The sequence below is a fragment of the Watersipora subatra genome, chromosome 3, assembly GCF_963576615.1.
Source record: "Watersipora subatra chromosome 3, tzWatSuba1.1, whole genome shotgun sequence".
In the NCBI taxonomy this organism is placed as follows: domain Eukaryota; kingdom Metazoa; phylum Bryozoa; class Gymnolaemata; order Cheilostomatida; family Watersiporidae; genus Watersipora; species Watersipora subatra.
Window position 1 is genome coordinate 36851268 of NC_088710.1, and position 20697 is coordinate 36871964.

Genomic DNA, 20697 nt, shown 5'->3' on the forward strand with positions numbered 1-20697 from the left:
TAACGTTACAGCATTACAGCATTGGGCCACACAGTGGGGCATGACATTTAATCCAGAAAAGTGTATCCACATGCAGGTGGGCAGGTCGACACCAGATTTTAAACTTTTTATGAACGGAATTTTTATACCACAGGCGAATGGTCTGAAATATTTGGGGGTTTTCATACAAAGCGACATCAAGTGGCACGAGCATATTTTAAACATTACTAAGAAAAGTAATAAGGCACTCGGACTTATCCGACGCTGCCTTTTTAATGCAAGCATATCAACAAAAATTGTCGCCTATAACACAATTGTTCGACCATTACTCGAATATGCCTGTCAGGTATGGTCACCGCACGCAAAAGGCTTAACTGACAAATTAGAAACAATTCAAAGACGGGGGGTTCGATGGATTTTCAGACTCGGGCCTATGGATAGTGTCACAGAGTGCATGCGTGTAAATAACATCCAAGAACTAAAAGATAGAAGAGAAGATTTGGATTTGAAATTTTTAAAAAGAATTGAGTTTGGTCTATATGAACTAGACCTCAATAACTATATCTCTTTTAACCCATCCCACCAAACCCGTCATGGAGTAGTCCACCCACATTTTAGGATAGACCAATATAAGCACTCTTTTTATAATAGAATGGCACCGAATGTTGTGGGTCAGGGCGTTGATGACTCCCTCAGTTTTTAATACGATCTTAGTGTTGCAACAAATTAGGTTTTAGCGTTCTTATCAATCATTTTATCTCAAATTTTATGTTCATATAATGCCCTCGGGCGTATTGGACAGATTCGAATATATATATATATATATATATATATATATATATACATGTATCTTGTATCAGCCCGACCATGCCGCGCACAACAGGAAGTGACCTATGTCCTTGACCCGACAGCCTACTAACAAGTGGTATTGTAACATATACCGGTATTTATGTTTGGCAAAATTTATGATTATGTAGTATCACTAAGTTCGTTTGAAAAGAGAAACTCTTTATTTGGTTTTAATATAAAACATGTGACTAAAGTCACGGTCAGAAACTTTTTATTAAGATTATGTTGAAATTTTAGAATATTTTTATCCAATAAACCAGAATAACTGAAGCCACGGTTTATTAACAGTTGAAGTTGTTTTCTCTTGAAATGTAAGCAGTCGTCAAACCAAATATTATCCGCGCAATAGCCGCACGGCAATAATAAAACTGAACGGGTCGAAAACATATTAGTTTTTTAAGTTTCCGTTTGATAGCACATTTTACTCGTGATTCGTAACATATTTTTGTAGTAGCCCATTCGTTGCGCACATACTTCAAGAAATAGTAAAACTGCGTTTGTAAAAATTGTAGCCAATGCGTAAGAATTTATTGTTGCAGCGCTATTTTTACCATCATCATCTGCGTCGTCGTGATTTGATCACTTCTGTCTCTCCACCTCAGGTAGCATTCACGGTCTTATTCTGCCATTCCTTTTTATCCGTGCTAATATTTTCTGCTTGTTCAAATTACATTCTTATAGATTTTAGCTCATTTTTGATGTTTTTATTCTTGATAAACTTAGGGGCACCGCTGGATCTTTTCAACGGCAGTTTTAGTATAGCCCCATGAGCATACCTGCTAACTCTCACCAGTGATATACAGCCCCCCAGTGGGGGACTGTATATCATTGCTCTCACGCATTGGGCGTGAGACTCACGCAATTGCCTCACGCATCTCACGCCTGTGCAATGCAATTGCCTCTTTTACCCAAGCAAACCTGTTTTTTGCCCAATCTTCAAGTAGTAATCGTCAGGGTAATTACCATACCAACAAACTTTATACAAACTAGATCTCAAAGACACGGAGTTCCAATCACTCTACAAACAAACAGGTCACTTTTCCACAATAGCTTTTTACCAAAGACAATACGAGACCTTAAATTGCAGACCTCTATGTAACATTAATTCATAGATTTTAATTATGAAACCAATTACTGGAACATTTTTTACAAAGAAAAAATCCATTTGGGTCTAATTGAGGCACGCCCCTTACATCCCTAGGTGGTTTAGCGTGAAGAATCCTACGAGGTAATACAAGTAGGGCAGTATCCACCTGTTTGAAAATGGTACTGCAGGGAGAGTCCAAGAGAAGTGCGCCCTCTCGGTGGGGGGGGAGGGGTTTCTCCCCCGGAAATTTTTTTAGTATAACTAGTCACAATGGTGCAAATCTAGCACACTTGGCTCCTGATGGGGGCACATGTTCTAACAGCAAATTTGACATTATAATCCAGTTTTCTAAATATAAAAATGTTTATTGAGATTGTCTTTAACAACGCTTATTAAAAATATAATGTGAATGAAAACTGCTAAAAGTGTTGGCCACAGCTAGCATGAGGCAGAATTGGGAAACAGACTCAACATCGACAAGTCCGAACCTAGACAAGTCCCAACCTCGACAGAGGTTGGTCCGAATCTAGACAAAGGTTGATCTGAATATCGACAAAGGCTGGTGCAGTGTCACAATAATATTATCTTTTATTCTGGTACTCTCACGCACTATTCTTTTACAAATAATAAATGCCTTTCGCTGTTCTGCCCTCACTTTAAAAAAATTTCATTTCAAATAAAGCACACTGCTAGCATAACAGTAAACCATATTTATTATTGTTACTTATTTTAGCATTCGTTCTGTGTTTAGGTTGGGAAAAATATTGATAGGCCTACATAGGCTGGGAAGTGCTGCAGCAAATGGATCACAAGATATTTTTTGCATAAATAGATCTTTTACATAACAATCGCTCATTTACTATGAAAATAGTAAATGATAAAATAGTAAAATCGCTGTCGAGATTGGACCAACCGTTTTCGATATACAAACTCGTTGAGCTTCAAACCTGTCGAGGTTCGGACTATAAACCATAATAAAAGTCTAAAAAGTTTACATCACTTTTATCATCTGAATTATTGTTATTCTAATCACACCAAAAATCACTTACGATCGGAGGATCAAATAATATTTTATTTTACTGTTTTGAAAGTCGAGCCGATGTTGACTGGTATTTCCAGCTTTAATTCTTTTCCAAGGAGGCGCGATTTCTTTAGCACGAAGCAACGTCTTTCGGATAATCGTTTCATGTTTTAATTCATCGACTAATATCTTGCTGATGATATTTAAAACTTTTTAGCATTCATATCCTTTGTTTAACGTTACGAGACGGCGGCTTTATAAACGTCTACTGAAAGTGACATAAGTGCCGTTTCCCCACGCAACCGATAAACGACATTTTGGTCATTTCCCCATCCAACGTGTTAAAATCAAGCAAAAATGACATGAATTCCGGGATTTTGAGCCTCAAAAAATGGTATAGCCAGTAAATGCCATAGCAGTAGCTGCGGTATAGGAGGATACAGCCCTGGTAATCATATACTTACTACTAATAAACAACTATGTATAAACGTATTTGTGGCATTCTCATCTATCAATAACCTCCATGACATGTAGTTTCCATATGGAGTTATAGGTATTATCTTTCGCTGTGGTGTTTTTATACGCTATGAATATTTACCCCACTTATCAAATCCTCGCGTTTCCATTGCCCCAAAATAGACTCTCACTCCTTTCCCCACTCCATGGTTGGCAGGTCTGTCCATGAGTCTCAGTCTCTGCTCTCTAATAACCTTCATGGTATTGTTTTGGTGACGTGGCATAGATTACTACAGATTAGGTTAGGTACTGCTTTTCGCTAAATATGTTACGGTTATGGCTTTTTTCAGTAGTCTCTTTATCTTTGCCAAAGTTGAAATATCGTAACTTGGAATAAATTTGTCTTGCATGTGTGGAATACATTATCTTGCTTACTTCTGCAGTTTTGCTACATTTAGTTAGAACTTTAAAGGAGGGCTTTATGGTATAAATAAGTTTTAGTTTGAGATTTCACATAATTTTATCAAAACTTTCAGTGATTAGCGAGAAACTGCTAGAGGATAATTGGCCAACAGTGTGTAATGTGTATTTTACTGGGCTAATCGATCAAAACAGCTTTTAAAGTTATTATTGCAACTTGCTGTGTGGTTGCTAGTTTATCGTAAACTAGCACCTGGCTATCATTTTTATTGTAATTAGGCTGGAAAATCGCTCATTTTTCGTAGCAAATTTTAAAAATGATGATCTTTTTAATCTGCAGAACTTGAAAATAGGAAGAGGTTGGTGGATTAAATATGAACTGTTCGTGACACAGCCACCCACTAGTAAATAACCTGGAAGTAGTTATCATCAATGATCTGATTGTTTTAGGTGCAGTACGTAGTGTTGGGGCTGAGTCCACTACGACATGTTGTAGAAATATTTACCAACCGATACCGTTCAGTCAATGCATTTTCCATATAAATCAGTTATTACAGTGAAAAAGGAGGTTTGTGAGAATCTTTTGTGCTAGTCCTTTGATTGATGTTTCAGCAAATTGCGTTATAATCTGTATCTCTAAAGCATATCACAAAGTATGATTGCTATTTAAAATACAAGTATGTCGGCCTACAATTTTATTCAATTACACTGCTGCCGGCACTTTATGCCACCTCGGCTAGCTGTTTTGAACTAAAAATGATACATTCTGCATCTGTATTGGTTTTGCTCAATCGCCCTGAAACATTTTTAGGAAATTTATGGATTGCTTTTTACTATCGATTCGCTAAAATTTTTGTACTATGCTGGTAGACTGCAATGCGTGCATCGTACGATGACTTTTGGTGAGACGCAGTAGGTCTGGTTCTTGTATATTGCATTTATTACACGACTTAGCAAGCTGAAAACCACTAAGTCACACACCAACATTTTTTGTGTTAACTGTAGTTACAGATCACAAGTGGCAAACACTGCATTTAGGGCAATTGTTTAGACTACCTCTCAGACTATTTAGTCGTGTGTAAAGGGAAAAACTCCAGCTGATCCAACAAATTAATAGCGCAGCTCGCTAGCTTTCTGCGATTTCAGTCATTTAGTATACGTATTATCATAAGCATTAATTAGTGTTGTAAACAATATAATTACTAAAATATTTACTAGGCCTTTTGTTATATTAATCGAAAACGTGAACGATAATTTGAAATCATTTTCAAACTCCTATATCGCATATTCACTGTGAGCCTTTTAAACTTGTTAAAGCAATTTACATTTACTATTACTTGCTACAAAATAAGGTTTTGTGCTCAATTTCTCACTATCCTATATCTAGTTTGGGAATTTTTGGTAGTGTGATGGATAGTTTTCTTGTAAGTTGCTAAAATATCTATCGCATATTTGGCCTCAACTCGTAAAACAGCTGTGGTCTAAACCAGCCAACTAGTGACACAAATAAAGAATTGTGTGTTGCTGGTTATCAAATGTTCCTACGCGATATTATGAGAAATGAATGAAGGAGATGCAAGAAAAAATTATCTTCCATCTGCCTTGTCAATAGTGTAACTTGATTAAATGGATTAACTGAGCAACATAGCTATCAGTTTTGTGCACAAATATTCTACATGTATCTGTAATATTTGAATGCTTTGATTCTTTGGCAAGCTGCCCTAAATAACGATGCAATTCTTAACATATGAGGTCTGATCCAAAAGTTCCCGGAATGGGGTTGTATACACTTGCATACTCACACGATGGAAAACCCCATAGCAGCGTTTGCTGGCAAACACCTCTGGAGTGTTGTCACAAAATTTCAGGTTGCTATGACAATGCATTCTCATTTGAGCTGATGATATATCAAGGTCTGTCAGGTGCTTCCGTCGATTTTCAAAAATTGTTTATCGTCATGTCTAATAAACCGAAACAGTGTATTTGCATTAAGTTTTGTGTGAAATTGGGGAAAACAAGGATATTATGACCATTGAACTTAAAACCCCTGGAATGGCAATCACGTGGCTTTTACGTTGATAATAATACGTAACGTATGCGCCATATTGGAGAGCTAATCGATTGCTATTTCCGTTTGTAAACAAACGGTGAAAAATGACAGAAATATACATGTTGAATAGTTATTTTCCAGCTGGGTGTTAATGAAAGCTACTCCAACACAACGTTTAGAGTGCCCTGACAGAAGAAAACCTATTTATAACATATGGAGTAGGATATATCAAATGATAGGTAGATGTATAATAGATTTTCGTGGACCATATTACTCATACAAACTGTTGTATTACAAATGCACAAACCCAGCAAATGATATATTCAGGCAAATAACAACTGTTCCATTATATTAAAATTTATATTACGTATGCATAAATGCATATGGAAAAACTTAGCACATGAAGTATTTCGATAAAAACAACACATAGGTATGCTGCCAAAACAGAAGCTGTTTTCAAGATTTAAGTAATAATAGCTTATGAATGTATGATATGTATAATACAGTATCTGTAAAAGATGGAATGAACTACTGCAACAACTAAACGGGAATTAAAAGCCGTTGTAATAGAGATTAATCAAAATAATGCAAACAAGGAAATGCAGGAATTAGTGTAATCAGATAATTAAACTTATACATACACGTTACAGAAACTGTGTAAAAGGAGATTTGTATAGAACTGGATATTGAGCCAAGGTGCATCAGTTTCTTAGAACTAAATTAGATTAGGAATAACAGCACAACAACAGCTGCAGATGAATATTACAGTGATTATATTGTTACTGGCATTTAAAAAGTACTACTTGAGCATTTTATGCCACAAAGATGCACCTTGCAGTTTGAGTGTAGGATTTTAGCATAATGATGCTGTCGGAGATCATAAAACGACTCAATAAGGTTTTTCATCAATGACGCAGTGGTTGGATATGCCATCTGCCATATCCGTAAGGTGTTTCCCAAAGCATAACACATCACTAGACCTTACACTACTGATAAAATACACCACACAATGGAGTGGATCTGGCTTTGTATGAATACGAAAGTATTGATCTGCAACTATCAGGATCCTGATGACATCGTCTGATGGACGCACCAATCCTCCATTATTTTGTAGCTTGAGTAGAGTATAGAGATGTCGGTACTGGATATTTGACTTAGTCGTAACCAGCAACTGACGGCCAATGTCACGACAGCACTTTAGTTAGCTTTTACACAATGTAGCCAGCTATATAGACTATACTGTTACCTATAACAGAAATTTGACATCTGAAATCATTGAGTTCCACAAACTGATCAACTTCTGGAGTAGCCTGTATGATGAGAATCTCGTTTTGAGCAGTAACATTACATGTCTTTCTAGCATCTGATTCTGCACCACATTTGATGATAAGGTTGCGAAGGTAGCCTTAAACTGAGTAACAGTAGGATTATTATTCCAACCCCCTAAACAAAAGCATCAATTATAACAACTACATAAAATCAACAAAAATGAATGCCTTATTCACATAAACATAGTACCCTTAATAAACAACAATACAACTAATAAAATAAATGAAAATAAAACAGCTCAAAATGCTACCATATCGCTATGTAAAATGAAAATGTAGCAATTTTCACTGGAAGTCATTCACACCCATCTTAGGCATAAAGCTTAATGGTTGACTTGCAACAAAATTCACATTACCGTTATTTGATATGAAAAGATTCACCATGTCTTACCCTGTTGTGTTGTAGGCAGGGTTGTTAAAAATCGATGATTTTTTTTAAATCAAAAAAATTGATTTCTATTGTTTTATTTGATTTTTTTATTTAGATCGATTTTTTTGATTTTTTTTGTTCCAAAAAGATGTTTTGTGTTCTAAATTGAAAATTATTGCTATCAATTTGGAATTTATGATTTGCAGGAGTATTATGTAGTTTTATTACAACAACTAGGAAATGAAAAAAACATTTACACAGTTAACATTTGATAAAAAGGACAGCATAATTTATGCGTTGGGCATTAAATCCCAGAAACGAAGATGAAGAATCACAGAGAACAGATCACACAACTGCTAAGCTGCAGACATATTCACAGGCACTTGCTGTGGCAGCTGTCACTGTTTTGGGTGCTGTTTGAGGTTTCTAAATTTTTTTTAGATATAGCTACTTTAAGTTGAGCAACTTTGCAGCACTGTGCTTGACAATATGGTTTTAAATTCAATCATTGAAAAGTATTATTCAACATTGAAAAATATTACCTTTAAATGGCTTCAGTCGAACGTTTTAACCTGCTGTCAAAACATGGATCATTGAAATGTTCGTTGCAGATAAGTGCTCAAGGATCAGGCTTATTCACTCTTCTGCGGTTGCGATACCATTGTAAATAACGAGAGTTCTCAGTTGCTTTGTTTGGAAATCTAAAAATTAAAATGTAACTGTAGTATTTAGTTAGCAACAGTAGTAATAACAATCCTTCAAATATAAATATTTAGAAATAACCTAATGGGTTGTAGTTCCAAAATATTAATATAAAAAAAATTCAAAATTTAAATAATAAAAAACCTTCGTTCTGAAGGAAGAACATTTCACTCACTAGCTTATAAATTTATCTAGTCACCAACAAAATACAGTCAAACTCGTACACTCAGTAGTGACACTGATCGACTCGCACTCACCCAGTGACTAGTGTAGTAGAACTAACTAGTGGCAGTACTAACTAGTAGTAGCACAACTATTAGTAGTCGTAGACTTGAGCAATAGTAGTAGAACTAGTAGTAGAAGTGACTCACTTGTGAAATGTCATGCCTTTTCCTTTAAAAGTCCATTCTTGCGGTTTTTGCAGTTCATGGAATAGCAATAGCACTGTGCACCTACACCCTTATCTCTCGTACATAAATTATTAGTAGCAATCTCAGTAGTCTGTTCCTTTGATTGAGCGGTGTATTCGTGGCCTTCCATAGCTGTTAAATCTGAAATTAGATTTCTTTCTCACATTGAACACAATGGAATTAACTTGAACATTAACTGATAATGGCGTCGACCGGATTTCCGTACTCGCGAATGACCTTTTGCCATTCCAGGGGTTTTAAGTTCAATGATTATGACCTTCGAAATAAAGTTTTGACCATTCCTGAAAGCTTCCTTAAAATCGTTGCAAGGGTGCATCCTGAGCTCTTTTTGGTCATCAGTAGCAAGCGTGGCACAAACTTTGCTGCGACTCGTCTCATGTTTAAATTGTCAGTTAAAACTTTTTGAGCAGTTCCAAAACCAAGTCCAGTCTCTCCAGATATCTCTCTAATAGTTAAACCTCGATCTGCTATTACTAGTGACCTCACACTGTCGATTGACGAGCGGGTTCATGCCGACGCTGGTCTGCCAGACCTCGCGTCATCTTCAGTGCTGTATCTTCACAAAAACCTTTGTACCACTCAAAAATTTGTGTTTTCTTTAGAGCAGCATCTCCAAAAGCAATAGTTAACATTTCAACTGTCTGAGTACTTGCTTTTCCTAATTTCGCACAAAATTTAATGCAAATGCGCTGTTCTGATTGATTAGACACGACGATAAATTTGTTAAAAAATCGACGAAAGCGCCTGACAGACCTTGACATATTATGGCTGACCTTGACATGTCATGTCATAGCAACCTGAAATTTTGTGACAACACTTCGGAGGTGTTTCCCAGCAAACGCTGCAATGGGTTTTTCCATCATGCGAATATGCAAGTGTATACAACTCCATTCCGGTAACTTTTGGACCAGACCTCCTACATGCATGTCATTGGATAATTGGTCGAGGCCGTAGTTGTTTTGTGAGCTTTGGCCAAATATGCATATGAATTTTGATCAGTTACAAAAAAAATGATGCTTTAATTAATTGGAAATTTGGTAATTCTACATAAAAACTTGAACAACAATTTAACTGGTTGTTTCAAATGGACACGGCGCAACAGTACCTTGAACTCTATTTATCTACCTGATGTTTATGATTGTTGCAGAGAAGCATGCGTTATGAATATGATAGATGATGTAAACAAGGAAACACAAAAAAGAAAGGAGCACAAAAAAAAGTCTAGCAAAAGACAGAGACTGCTTCACAAGAAGAAACTAGACAAGTTACAATTAAAGAAAGCCAAGATTAAGTTTGTTCCTAAAAAAAATAAGCCATCAGTTGACCTTGCAAAAACTGGAAGATTGTCCCCTACAAAAAATCTCAACACTAAATTCAGTGAACAATGTGACAATAGGCCTTCCAAGCGAAAAAGTACGAATACTAATGAAACTCAAGTCTCTCTTAAGCGGTTGAGAAAGTCGGAGAAGACAAAAACTAATCGAACTCCAAAAATGGCGGATACAAAGGATGTCAAGAAGCAGCTTAGCCCAGCAACAGTTGTCACACCTCCAATCGAGCCAGATAAAAATTGGAAGGAGTTGTCAAAGGTATTTGGCTCCATATGCAGTTTTCGGACTCATTGCGTGGTACGTTTGCTCAGTTTCACAACAGCATGTGCTTCTTCATTTTAGAGACTAGGCATTGCTAAAAAGGTCAAGCCAGCAGCCGTGGATACAGGAGAAAAAGCTATTACTGAACCTTCCAGGTAAACGTATGGGCGCTGTTTACTTTCTATTTGGAGACTAGTTCATATTTGAGGTATATTCTACTTGTCATTGTTAAAAGCTACGGCTAGTAGCAGTTTTGAAGGTTTCAGTTCAAACGATCAGTAACAGGTGTGCTAGAAAGCTATATTGTATGAAAACAACCCAGATGCCGACTGAAAGATAGGTGCGCATTGTTGTTTATAGATACTGTAGATGCCCCTACAATGTGACTAATTTGTTCTGAGAATGTTTATGTTACAGGGATTATACATTATACAAAGCGTAAAATAAATGCGTAATTTGTTTCAAGATCTTCCCAAATTCACACCTTAAATTCTTCAAAATGAAAATATCAAACAAAACTGCTTAATTTCATAACTGTACAGTGACTGCGGTATTATTGGCTTGTATCAACAACATCCCTTTTTCCTATCGTTTACACTAGATTTGGGGTCGAAAATTACGGCAGTTTTACTTCACTAGAAATTCCACTGTCATACAGCCCACGACCAAAGTGATATTGGAAAAAGGAAAGGGTTCTGATGGTTGAGAAATGCAATATTAGCAGTCAAATGGCATTGCTGTGCAATAGGATAACTGCAATGGTAGCTGTAATGTACTGGGTGTGGGTGTTATTATATACAACAAACAGCAATAATGAAAGGAAAAGATTATATGTTTATATCTCTCCCCCTGCAATAGGAGAAATGCAATATTGGCCAATATTAGAAGTAAAATGCACTGATATTATTAGAATAACCAATATTATTAATATAGTAATAATATAAGACCAATGCATAATTTTGTTTACATTTCAAAATGTCATAGCTAACAATATCAAGAAGTTGTGATATTTATATAGGTTTTTAGAAAATCTATTTAAATAAGTGTTTGGTCATGACAAACAGCAATAATAAAAGGAAAAGATTATATGTTTATATCTCTCCCCCTGCAATAGGAGAAATGCAATATTAGAAGTAAAATGCACTGATATTATTAGAATAACCAAATTATTAATATAGTAATACAGTAATAATAGAAAACCAATGAACAATTTTGTTTACATTTAAAGACGTCATAGCTAACAATATCAAGAAGAATGTCCAAACTTATAATTAAATATCGTAATCTCATAAGAATCGTTAGGAAAAAATATCATCGTCATTTCCTTTACTGAAATGAAATGATTTCAGTACTCCCACGTTAATTACAGAAACCTTCGACAATGCTATAGACTGGTGAAATGTGCACGTTTTTTTTCGTGAAATGCGCACGACTTAATCGTTCTATTCCCTGTCGCTCGGCGTTTCAATTTTGGGTCTTAACATTGAAAAAAGTGAGGCTTAGCAAGTTTTAATAACGATTTTCGTACAAATAAATCTGTCTATTTGTGTATAATCCGATCAGATGGGTAAGATTTAAGAGAATTTCGATAATTTACAAAGACTTGGTAACATATTTAAATAGGCCTGTATGTGTTTTATATCGTTATTATACTTTAACTAATCTACAAAACGATGGTTAAATTTGTTGATGAAATTTTGATACAAGGGTTCGTCTCATTGTTGATGAATAATTTTCGTAAGTTGTGTGCACATGCATTTATCATAAAAACTCCCAAACTTCGCATCCGCTCGTTTGGTCGTGGGATAAGAAAGTGCACACCTTCAATGTTAATTTAAATTGATTTTTTACTCTCTACAGCAAGTTTTTCTCTCTACAGCAAGTTTCTCTCTGTAAGTTTTTCTCTCTGCAGCAAGTTTCTCTGTAAGTCTTTCTCTCTACGGCAAGGTCAAGGTCTATTATGCAAAGAAGTAAAGAATACATTGTATACGTCTAAAATAGAGTAAAAGAAAAATCTATCTTTAGTACAATAAGACTGTCTGTCTGTCTGCATGTCCGTCCTACACCAGGGTTAGATTTAGCACAAAAGATAGCTTTCAAAGAGACTTAGATAGCGTTCAGCTTGGTTGACCGACACTCTATCACTTGCATCAATCGAATGCATCTGAGTACTCCTGAATAATTTTGCAGTTATTTTTTCCTCTGCACTTAATCAGTTCACCTGCCAATCTCTCAAGGCGTGCTAGACTGTCTGGGTACGTGTATATAAAATTGAAATACTGCTATATGTCATTTCTTTCGGTAATGCAGCAAGGGAGAAACCGATACTTTCAAGACTAACTATCGACATCTCTTTGTTCGATTTGAATTTGAGAATGTGTTCCGACGAGCTTTACATTGCATGGAATAAACTCTTCATAAATTGTTTACGTTTCATGGAACTTACGTAACAGGAGGTTTATGTTATAAGGCTGTCTACTGTATTGCTATTTGTATACCCTAGGACACTTATGTATTCGCGGCATCTAACTTTCGCGTTTTCACGGCAACAGCCTCTCGCGAAAATTTCATGAGCGAAACTAAACTATCATAACGAACGAGCGAAAACGCGAAAATAAATGGATTTCTTCATTGATATTCACAATAAAATCGTCATATTAGAAATGCAGGCAATTTTCGTGTGTGGTTGGCTCATTGGGCAAGTTTTGCTAAACTCATTATAGCTAATACACCGACTGAGCAGCTTTGCAAAACAAATTAAGATAATAAGTTTTTTTGGAAAAGCCTAGACAAATGAAGAAGATGATGATATTAGTTTAGTCATTGAATTTGTAACTGATGAGGATGACAGTCTGGTAGGGAAAGTCATAAAATTGAATAATAATGATTGTGGTGATGAATTTTATTACCAACCAAAAGCAATAACAACCCGGGGCCATGGCCACCGCGGCACCGCGTGCTATAAATACTTGAATTCTAATATTGGTACAACATCAGTCACTGCGGCAGAGACCTTGACGTCATTGATAGTCCAGGAGACAAACTGCAGCAAGCGATCAAATTGCATTATTGATCTCGCCTACACATTTCTACCTGCGGTTCACAAATACAAACTACCGTACTTTTCGGATGATTAGCCGCTACTTTTTTCTGATGATTTGAGCCATGCGGCTTATAGGTAGGCCTACAAGGTTGCGGCTAATCACCGTGGCTTATTCTGTGGCTTTTTCTTTCACCGCTAGGGCGCACTAACGGGAATCTCCAATTAGTGCACTTCTAGCTGTGAAAGAAAATACGAAACAATGCCTCACGGTACTGTCCCGTTAGGCACTAAGTTAAAAAGCGTCGGATAATACGAAACTGTGCTGTTCTGCACTGTTTCGTTTTAAATGGCAAAGTTGCTGCCACATTACAAAGCACAGTCCTTAGTTCTGTGGCCTATAGTAAGGTGCGACTTATGTATTGTTTTATTATCGTTTTTAGAAAATAAAGCACATGCAGTTTATAAAGAGGTGCGGTTTATAGTCCAAACAGTACGGTAGTCCCAAATTGAAAAATATTTCGTACCAGTGAACTGGACCTGAGGAATCTATTATTTGTTCCACTGCATTTATTTTCACATCACTATATTTTCGCACTCATCAGAGCTGCGAAATTAAGTTCCAGCGAAATTTTACTCTGTATGCTACTCACGAAACTAAATACTAGCGAAATATAAGTGTCCTAGGGTACTTAGGTAAAAGGAGGTTTACGTTATAAGACTGTCTACTGTATTGTTATTTGTATACTTAGGTAAAAGGAGGTTTATGTTATAAGGCTGTCTACTGTATTGTTATTTGTATACTTAGGTAAAAGGAGGTTTATGTTATAAGACTGTCTATTGTGTTGTTATTTGTATACTTAGGTAAAAGGAGGTTTATGTTATAAGACTGTCTACTGTATTGTTATTTGTATACTTAGGTAAAAGGAGGTTTATGTTATAAGACTGTCTACTGTATTGTTATTTGTATACTTAGGTAAAAGGAGGTTTATGTTATAAGACTGTCTACTGTATTATTATTTGTATACTTAGGTAAAAGGAGGTTTATGTTATAAGACTGTCTACTGTATTGTTATTTGTATACTTAGGTGAAAGGAGGTTTATGTTATAAGACTGTCTACTATATTGTTATTTGTATACTTAGGTAAAAGGAGGTTTATGTTATAAGACTGTCTATTGTATTGTTATTTGTATACTTAGGTAAAAGGAGGTTTATGTTATAAGACTGTCTATTGTATTGTTATTTGTATACTTAGGTAAAAGGAGGTTTATGTTATAAGACTGTCTACTGTATTGTTATTTGTATACTTAGGTAAAAGGAGGTTTATGTTATAAGACTGTCTATTGTATTGTTATTTGTATACTTAGGTAAAAGGAGGTTTATGTTATAAGACTGTCTACTGTATTGTTATTTGTATACTTAGGTAAAAGGAGGTTTATGTTATAAGACTGTCTACTGTATTGTTATTTGTATACTTAGGTAAAAGGAGGTTTATGTTATAAGACTGTCTACTGTATTATTATTTGTATACTTAGGTAAAAGGAGGTTTATGTTATAAGACTGTCTACTGTATTGTTATTTGTATACTTAGGTGAAAGGAGGTTTATGTTATAAGACTGTCTACTATATTGTTATTTGTATACTTAGGTAAAAGGAGGTTTATGTTATAAGACTGTCTATTGTATTGTTATTTGTATACTTAGGTAAAAGGAGGTTTATGTTATAAGACTGTCTATTGTATTGTTATTTGTATACTTAGGTAAAAGGAGGTTTATGTTATAAGACTGTCTACTGTATTGTTATTTGTATACTTAGGTAAAAGGAGGTTTATGTTATAAGACTGTCTATTGTATTGTTATTTGTATACTTAGGTAAAAGGAGGTTTATGTTATAAAACCGTCTATTGTATTGTTATTTGTATACATAGGTAAAAGGAGGTTTATGTTATAAGGCTGTCTACTGTATTGTTATTTGTATACTTAGGTAAAAGGAGGTTTATGTTATAAGACTGTCTATTGTATTGTTATTTGTATACTTAGGTAAAAGGAGGTTTATGTTATAAGACTGTCTACTGTATTGTTATTTGTATACTTAGGTAAAAGGAGGTTTATGTTATAAGGCTGTCTACTGTATTGTTATTTGTATACTTAGGTAAAAGGAGGTTTATGTTATAAGACCGTCTACTGTATTGTTATTTGTATACTTAGGTAAAAGGAGGTTTATGTTATAAGACCCTCTAATGTATTGTTATTTGTATACTTAGGTAAAAGGAGGTTTATGTTATAAGACTGTCTACTGTATTGTTATTTGTATACTTAGGTAAAAGGAGGTTTATGTTATAAGACTGTCTACTGTATTGTTATTTGTATACTTAGGTAAAAGGAGGTTTATGTTATAAGACCGTCTACTGTATTGTTTGTATATTTTGTGGATCTGCTAAGAATTTCTTTTGAGTCCACGTAAAGTAATTATTTTTATTACATTGTTGCATAAATAATTGCTCTGCGGGCTGATATGTATATATAACTAGCATAGTTGTAAGCAATAGAAAGTAGGTTTAATTATTACGTACAATTCCGCATCATTGTAAGCTCTTTGTTTCTCTTCGCAGTTGTATCTTTGTCAGGAAAATGATAATATTTCTGTTATCATATTTGTCCTAGGCCAATTTATAGCAGATGACAAACATCTCCTGTAGCTATATGAAGGAGAGTGTTACTTCCTAGCATTACATGTTTCTCAAATCAAGCTGTACTGTATCTTTATATGATATAAGAGCAAAAGAATGTGATATCATTTTAATTCTTATCTCTTTCTTCTCTCTTACCCGTCTGTGTATGCAAGGCTTACCTCGTGAACTTACCCGTCTGTGTGTGCAAGACTGACCTCGTGAACTTACCCGTCTGTGTATGCAAGACTTACCTCGTGAACTTACCTGTCTTTGTATGCAAGACTGACCTCGTGAGCTTACCCGTCTGTGTGTGCAAGACTGACCTCGTGAACTTACCCGTCTGTGTATGCAAGACTTACCTCGTGAACTTGCCCATCTTTGTATGCAAGACTAACCTCGTGAACTTACCCATCTTTGTATGCAAGACTTACCTCGTGAACTTACCCGTCTTTGTATGCAAGACTTACCTAGTGAACTTACTCGTCTTTGTATGCAAGACTTACATCGTGAACTTATCCGTTTTTGTATGCAAGACTAACCTGGTGAACTTACCCGTCTTTGTATGCAAGACTTACCTTGTGCACCTCTTAAGCAGATTTAAATGTTGACAGTCCAATTAGTGATCCTGAATACTTAAAATGTGAAGAGCCTAAATTGATAATGCTAGGGAAGTAAAGATGATAAGAATTTGAGCAGACGTTGAATTTAATGCTTAATACCTAGTTTTACACGGAGGTAACATGTAATGGAGGTAACTTGTACTGATGTCACTATGACCTTACTATGATCTTATGACTAGAAATGTACTGTAGTTAGAAGTTGTCTTTACTCACAGGAAGCACTAGCATCTCATGAATAAGTAAGCTTATGGTACTTCATGCATATCAGGTACAATTTGATTATGCTTAAATTATTTATCTTGAGCTTGTAGGAATTATACTGAAATTCAAGTGGATAAAGAGATTATAAGACAACTCCATATTTGTTGCATATGACTATATTTTAGTTTGTCTACCTTGACTGCCGGTGGCAAAGAGAAATGGTTTGATGATGTAGATGAGATTTTGATAGAGCCGCCAGAGGAGGAAGTGTGTGAAGGGAACAATTCTACTTCGAACCTTTCTGCTAAACTTGTAACTCCAGGATCTAATGCTGAGTGAGAACTATAGCGATATGCAAACCAATAAGGAGAACCTTTAGCATCCTTTGATATGGCATTTAGGGATCCACCTTGCTTGAATAGACAAGTTGATAGCAGTAGTCCAATTGGCACCAAACAGCCTTACCAAACCGCTCTTTGTCAGTCTTGTGTGTTACTGTCTCACGTAACCCGTGTCACTATATCACAAAATACAAGTTAACCCTTTTGCCGAATTAATGTTTGATGAATTATCTTTTCAATATGGATTCCATCTAGAGAGACTAGTCACCCGTCTAGAGAGACTAGTCACCCGTCCAGAGAGACTAGTCACCCGTCTTGAGTACTAGTCACTAGTCACTGCATAATATAGCACCTAGGACTGATGATATTCAGCCTAAAATGGTGTTTGCGCACAAGTTTCATGCAACAGGATGTTGGTCGAATAGCTTTTCTCTTGCTTCTCATTCAGTATAATTATAGTCATCTAGACTGTAGATGTCTTTGTCTGCCAACATCTCTTCGATAGAGTTGCCTCCGTGTATTGCTTTACAATGCTTCACAAATGTGATTCTCTTGCAACCTGTGAAGATTGTCTTGAACATATGACATGATTTTTATGCTTGGTATAAAAGGGTTTACGCGATATTTAGATGAGTTTTTTATTAGGTTCATACAAATGATGCTACATAGGAATTAAAGGACTACTTTGGCCATTAAATACAAGACTGTGCTTCTACAAGATGTCTCCATGAAGCTGAATGTTTTATCAGAAACTTGGGCTTCAAGGATGAGCCAAGGCATAAGTAAAAACTCAAACAAGGCCTTCTGGCCAGGAGTTTTTACAAGCAAACGGCTCTTGTTCTTTGTACCACCTGTTTAGCTGAAGAATTCTGAACCTGCTAATATCAGAAAATGTAAAATGTAGCTATGAAAATGACAAATTCTGTATACATTTGTGAACAAATACCGGTTTGATACTTCCGGTAAATGTAAAAAATTATTAAGTTATCGGTGATGGATAGGTACTAATCAAATATTGATTTGTTTTTTACATCCAGCTATCAGCTGAAATTGTACTACTCGCTTTTACTTCATGCTCGCATGACTGCTCTGCGTGACCGCTAGTCTTTTTTTCGCTGTGTTGAGTTGGTCATTTGGCCACCCCCTCTTGGATCAGTTGCACCACATTAATTTCCACTTAAAAATGACTCTGTGGTCCAGCCATTGACTTAATATGTTCTTTAGAGGCTTAGATATATGTCCAAACCTTCTCATACCTTTAAAATTACTGTATATGTCATTTGTGGAGTTTTATGTCATAGATAATTTATCTGATTAGGCTAACCAAGTGCTTGGCAATGGACTGCGAGATGGTTGGCGTCGGACATGGTGGAAAGGAGTCGGTGCTTGCCCGCATCTCTGTTGTTAATCAACACGGTCACTGCGTTTATGATAAGTTTGTCAAGGCTAAGGAAGAAATCACTGATTACCGAACTTGGGTGAGCGGTGTGCGACCTGAGGACCTGGAGAATGGTATGTGACCCCAGATTTGACCAATTGGGGATGTTCTTGGAAGTGTGATGAGACAACTCCTTAAATATAACTTAATATTTTGTTATAAGTGAATCTTGTTTCATATTGAAGCCTACAAGCTTAGAATAAGGGTTTGTTGCATTTTACCTGTATGAGAAATAAATACGAGATGAATATATGATGTTTGGATTCCACGAAGATTGGAGACAAATCTTTTAGTTCTTTGCGGTATCTGGATGTACATGTAGGGTGAGGAGAATCAAATGATAAAAGACTCATTTAAAATAGGCAGTTGAATGCCTATGCGGTGAATTATTGAAAAAAACATCATAATTTATAAGATCTTTGTCATTGTTTTGTTATTTGAAGGCTCACAGAGCCTTTCAAATTTTTCACGTGTCACGGGTTTTATTAAACCTTCTAACAGAGCCTTGTTGCAGAACAAATGCTTTTAGTAGCCGGTGTTGGTGGTTTAATAGAGCAATTACTGTGTCTACTGCTTATCATAATGAGTGGCATGTGGGAGATAATTTTGAGTTTATGGGTTTGAGTTTATGGGTTTGGGTATGGGTTTGGGTTTATGGGTTTGAGTTTATGGGTTTGGGTTTATGGGTTTGGGTTTATGGGTTTGAGTTTATGGGTTTGAGTTTATGGGTTTGAGTTTATGGGTTTGGGTTTATGGGTTTGGGTTTGGGTTTATGGGTTTGAGTTTATGGGTTTGGGTTTATGGGTTTGGGTTTATGGGTTTGGGTTTATGGGTTTGAGTTTATGGGTTTGGGTGCTCAACAATAAAAACAGCTTATAAACAAATCTCCATTCAATAACAGAGGTTTTTGTTAAGACATAAAAGTGATCTGTGTAGAGATTCTGAAAGCGTCAGCAATGTTCACTGTAATTCTGCTATTGTTGGCATTTTGCCAAACCATTTTTCCTGCCTAGTAACGTTTTGTCTTTGCAACCTTATTTATCTCGTTAAATTTTTCATTAACTAAAGCGGAGAAATGCCTCGATTATAAAATTAACATTTTGTTGCGAAAACTTCAGTCAAATCATAGAGCCGTTTTATAAATATTCCTCATATTTGCCAATTTAGGGCTTAAAATAATATGAATTAATAATACTAGTTGCTGTTGCCATAAAGCATTGTTAGGTTGTTTTTAAATGCTGTTTTATTTTCTCAACTAGTTTTATGCATCTTTATTTGTAGCGAAAAATCCCCTCTGAAACTTTTAGTCTTTCATATTGAAACTCATGTATCATAGCAACAAAATACATGCTTTTACTCTGAAATGAAAAGTGTGCAATCATGAAAGGTGTGCAATCATGAAAGATTTTTTTCCTATTCTCAGCTACTTTATGGAATGCGAGTAAATGTATGAACTTAATTTTGACCTTGATCAGCTTCCAACGTGATCCTTTATGTCATTATGTTATACCATGCTTATGCTTATACCATTATGTTATACCAATCCTTTATGTCATTATGTTATACCATGCTTATGCTTATACCATTATGTTATACCAATCCTTTATGGCATTTATGTTATACCATGCTTCCCTAAATTCTGATGAGTTATTCGACAAAACAATGCCTCCCTCTATTTGAACGTCACCTCTAATAAAGTGCCACAAGAGGGGAAGGGTTGAAAAATACTGCACCATGGCATTCAAATAGAGGTTTTACGATATACTAATACATTTTACATCACACATGGTTTGATCAACTCTCGTCCATATAATCAGCAAGGTTGTCCTTTGAGAAGGAGGAGGTTGGGCGTGGGATAGAAACGGTGCCGAATTTCTATAGGTATTGGGCATTTCTGAAACTGTTAAGCGATGGTTCTCTATAGTAGCAACATCACATTTTGTATTTGTTTTTTCTTGTAATTGCATTAAGCTGAATTGTATGTGCAGGGGAAGATCTAGAGACAGTTCAGAAAGAGATTGATAATATGTTCAAAGGCAGAATATTGGTTGGACATGCCATCAGCAATGATGAGAAGGTAATGCTGCTGCTTGTGATTGT

General features: G+C 35.7%; 1 protein-coding gene and 1 long non-coding RNA gene across 2 annotated transcripts in view; one reads left to right on the forward strand and one right to left on the reverse strand.

Moving 5' to 3' along the window:
* Nucleotides 1-1248: 1248 nt before the first annotated feature.
* The window catches only part of LOC137389503 (uncharacterized), a 29408-nt gene continuing 9959 nt past the window's right edge, over nucleotides 1249-20697 (forward strand). Inside the window, exons 1-6 of the mRNA XM_068075519.1 lie at nucleotides 1249-1430; nucleotides 9841-10282; nucleotides 10367-10440; nucleotides 17004-17153; nucleotides 18478-18671; nucleotides 20586-20674. Of these exons, the coding sequence (XP_067931620.1) occupies nucleotides 9854-10282; nucleotides 10367-10440; nucleotides 17004-17153; nucleotides 18478-18671; nucleotides 20586-20674 (936 nt within the window). The 5' untranslated portion in view covers nucleotides 1249-1430; nucleotides 9841-9853. The remainder of the gene's footprint in view (nucleotides 1431-9840; nucleotides 10283-10366; nucleotides 10441-17003; nucleotides 17154-18477; nucleotides 18672-20585; nucleotides 20675-20697) is intronic.
* Nucleotides 6268-8857, reverse strand: LOC137391628 (uncharacterized). Its single transcript, XR_010978140.1, has 3 exons — nucleotides 8634-8857; nucleotides 8103-8261; nucleotides 6268-7108 (listed from the first exon to the last, which is right to left on the reverse strand). It is a non-coding gene; the product is annotated as an uncharacterized lncRNA (long non-coding RNA).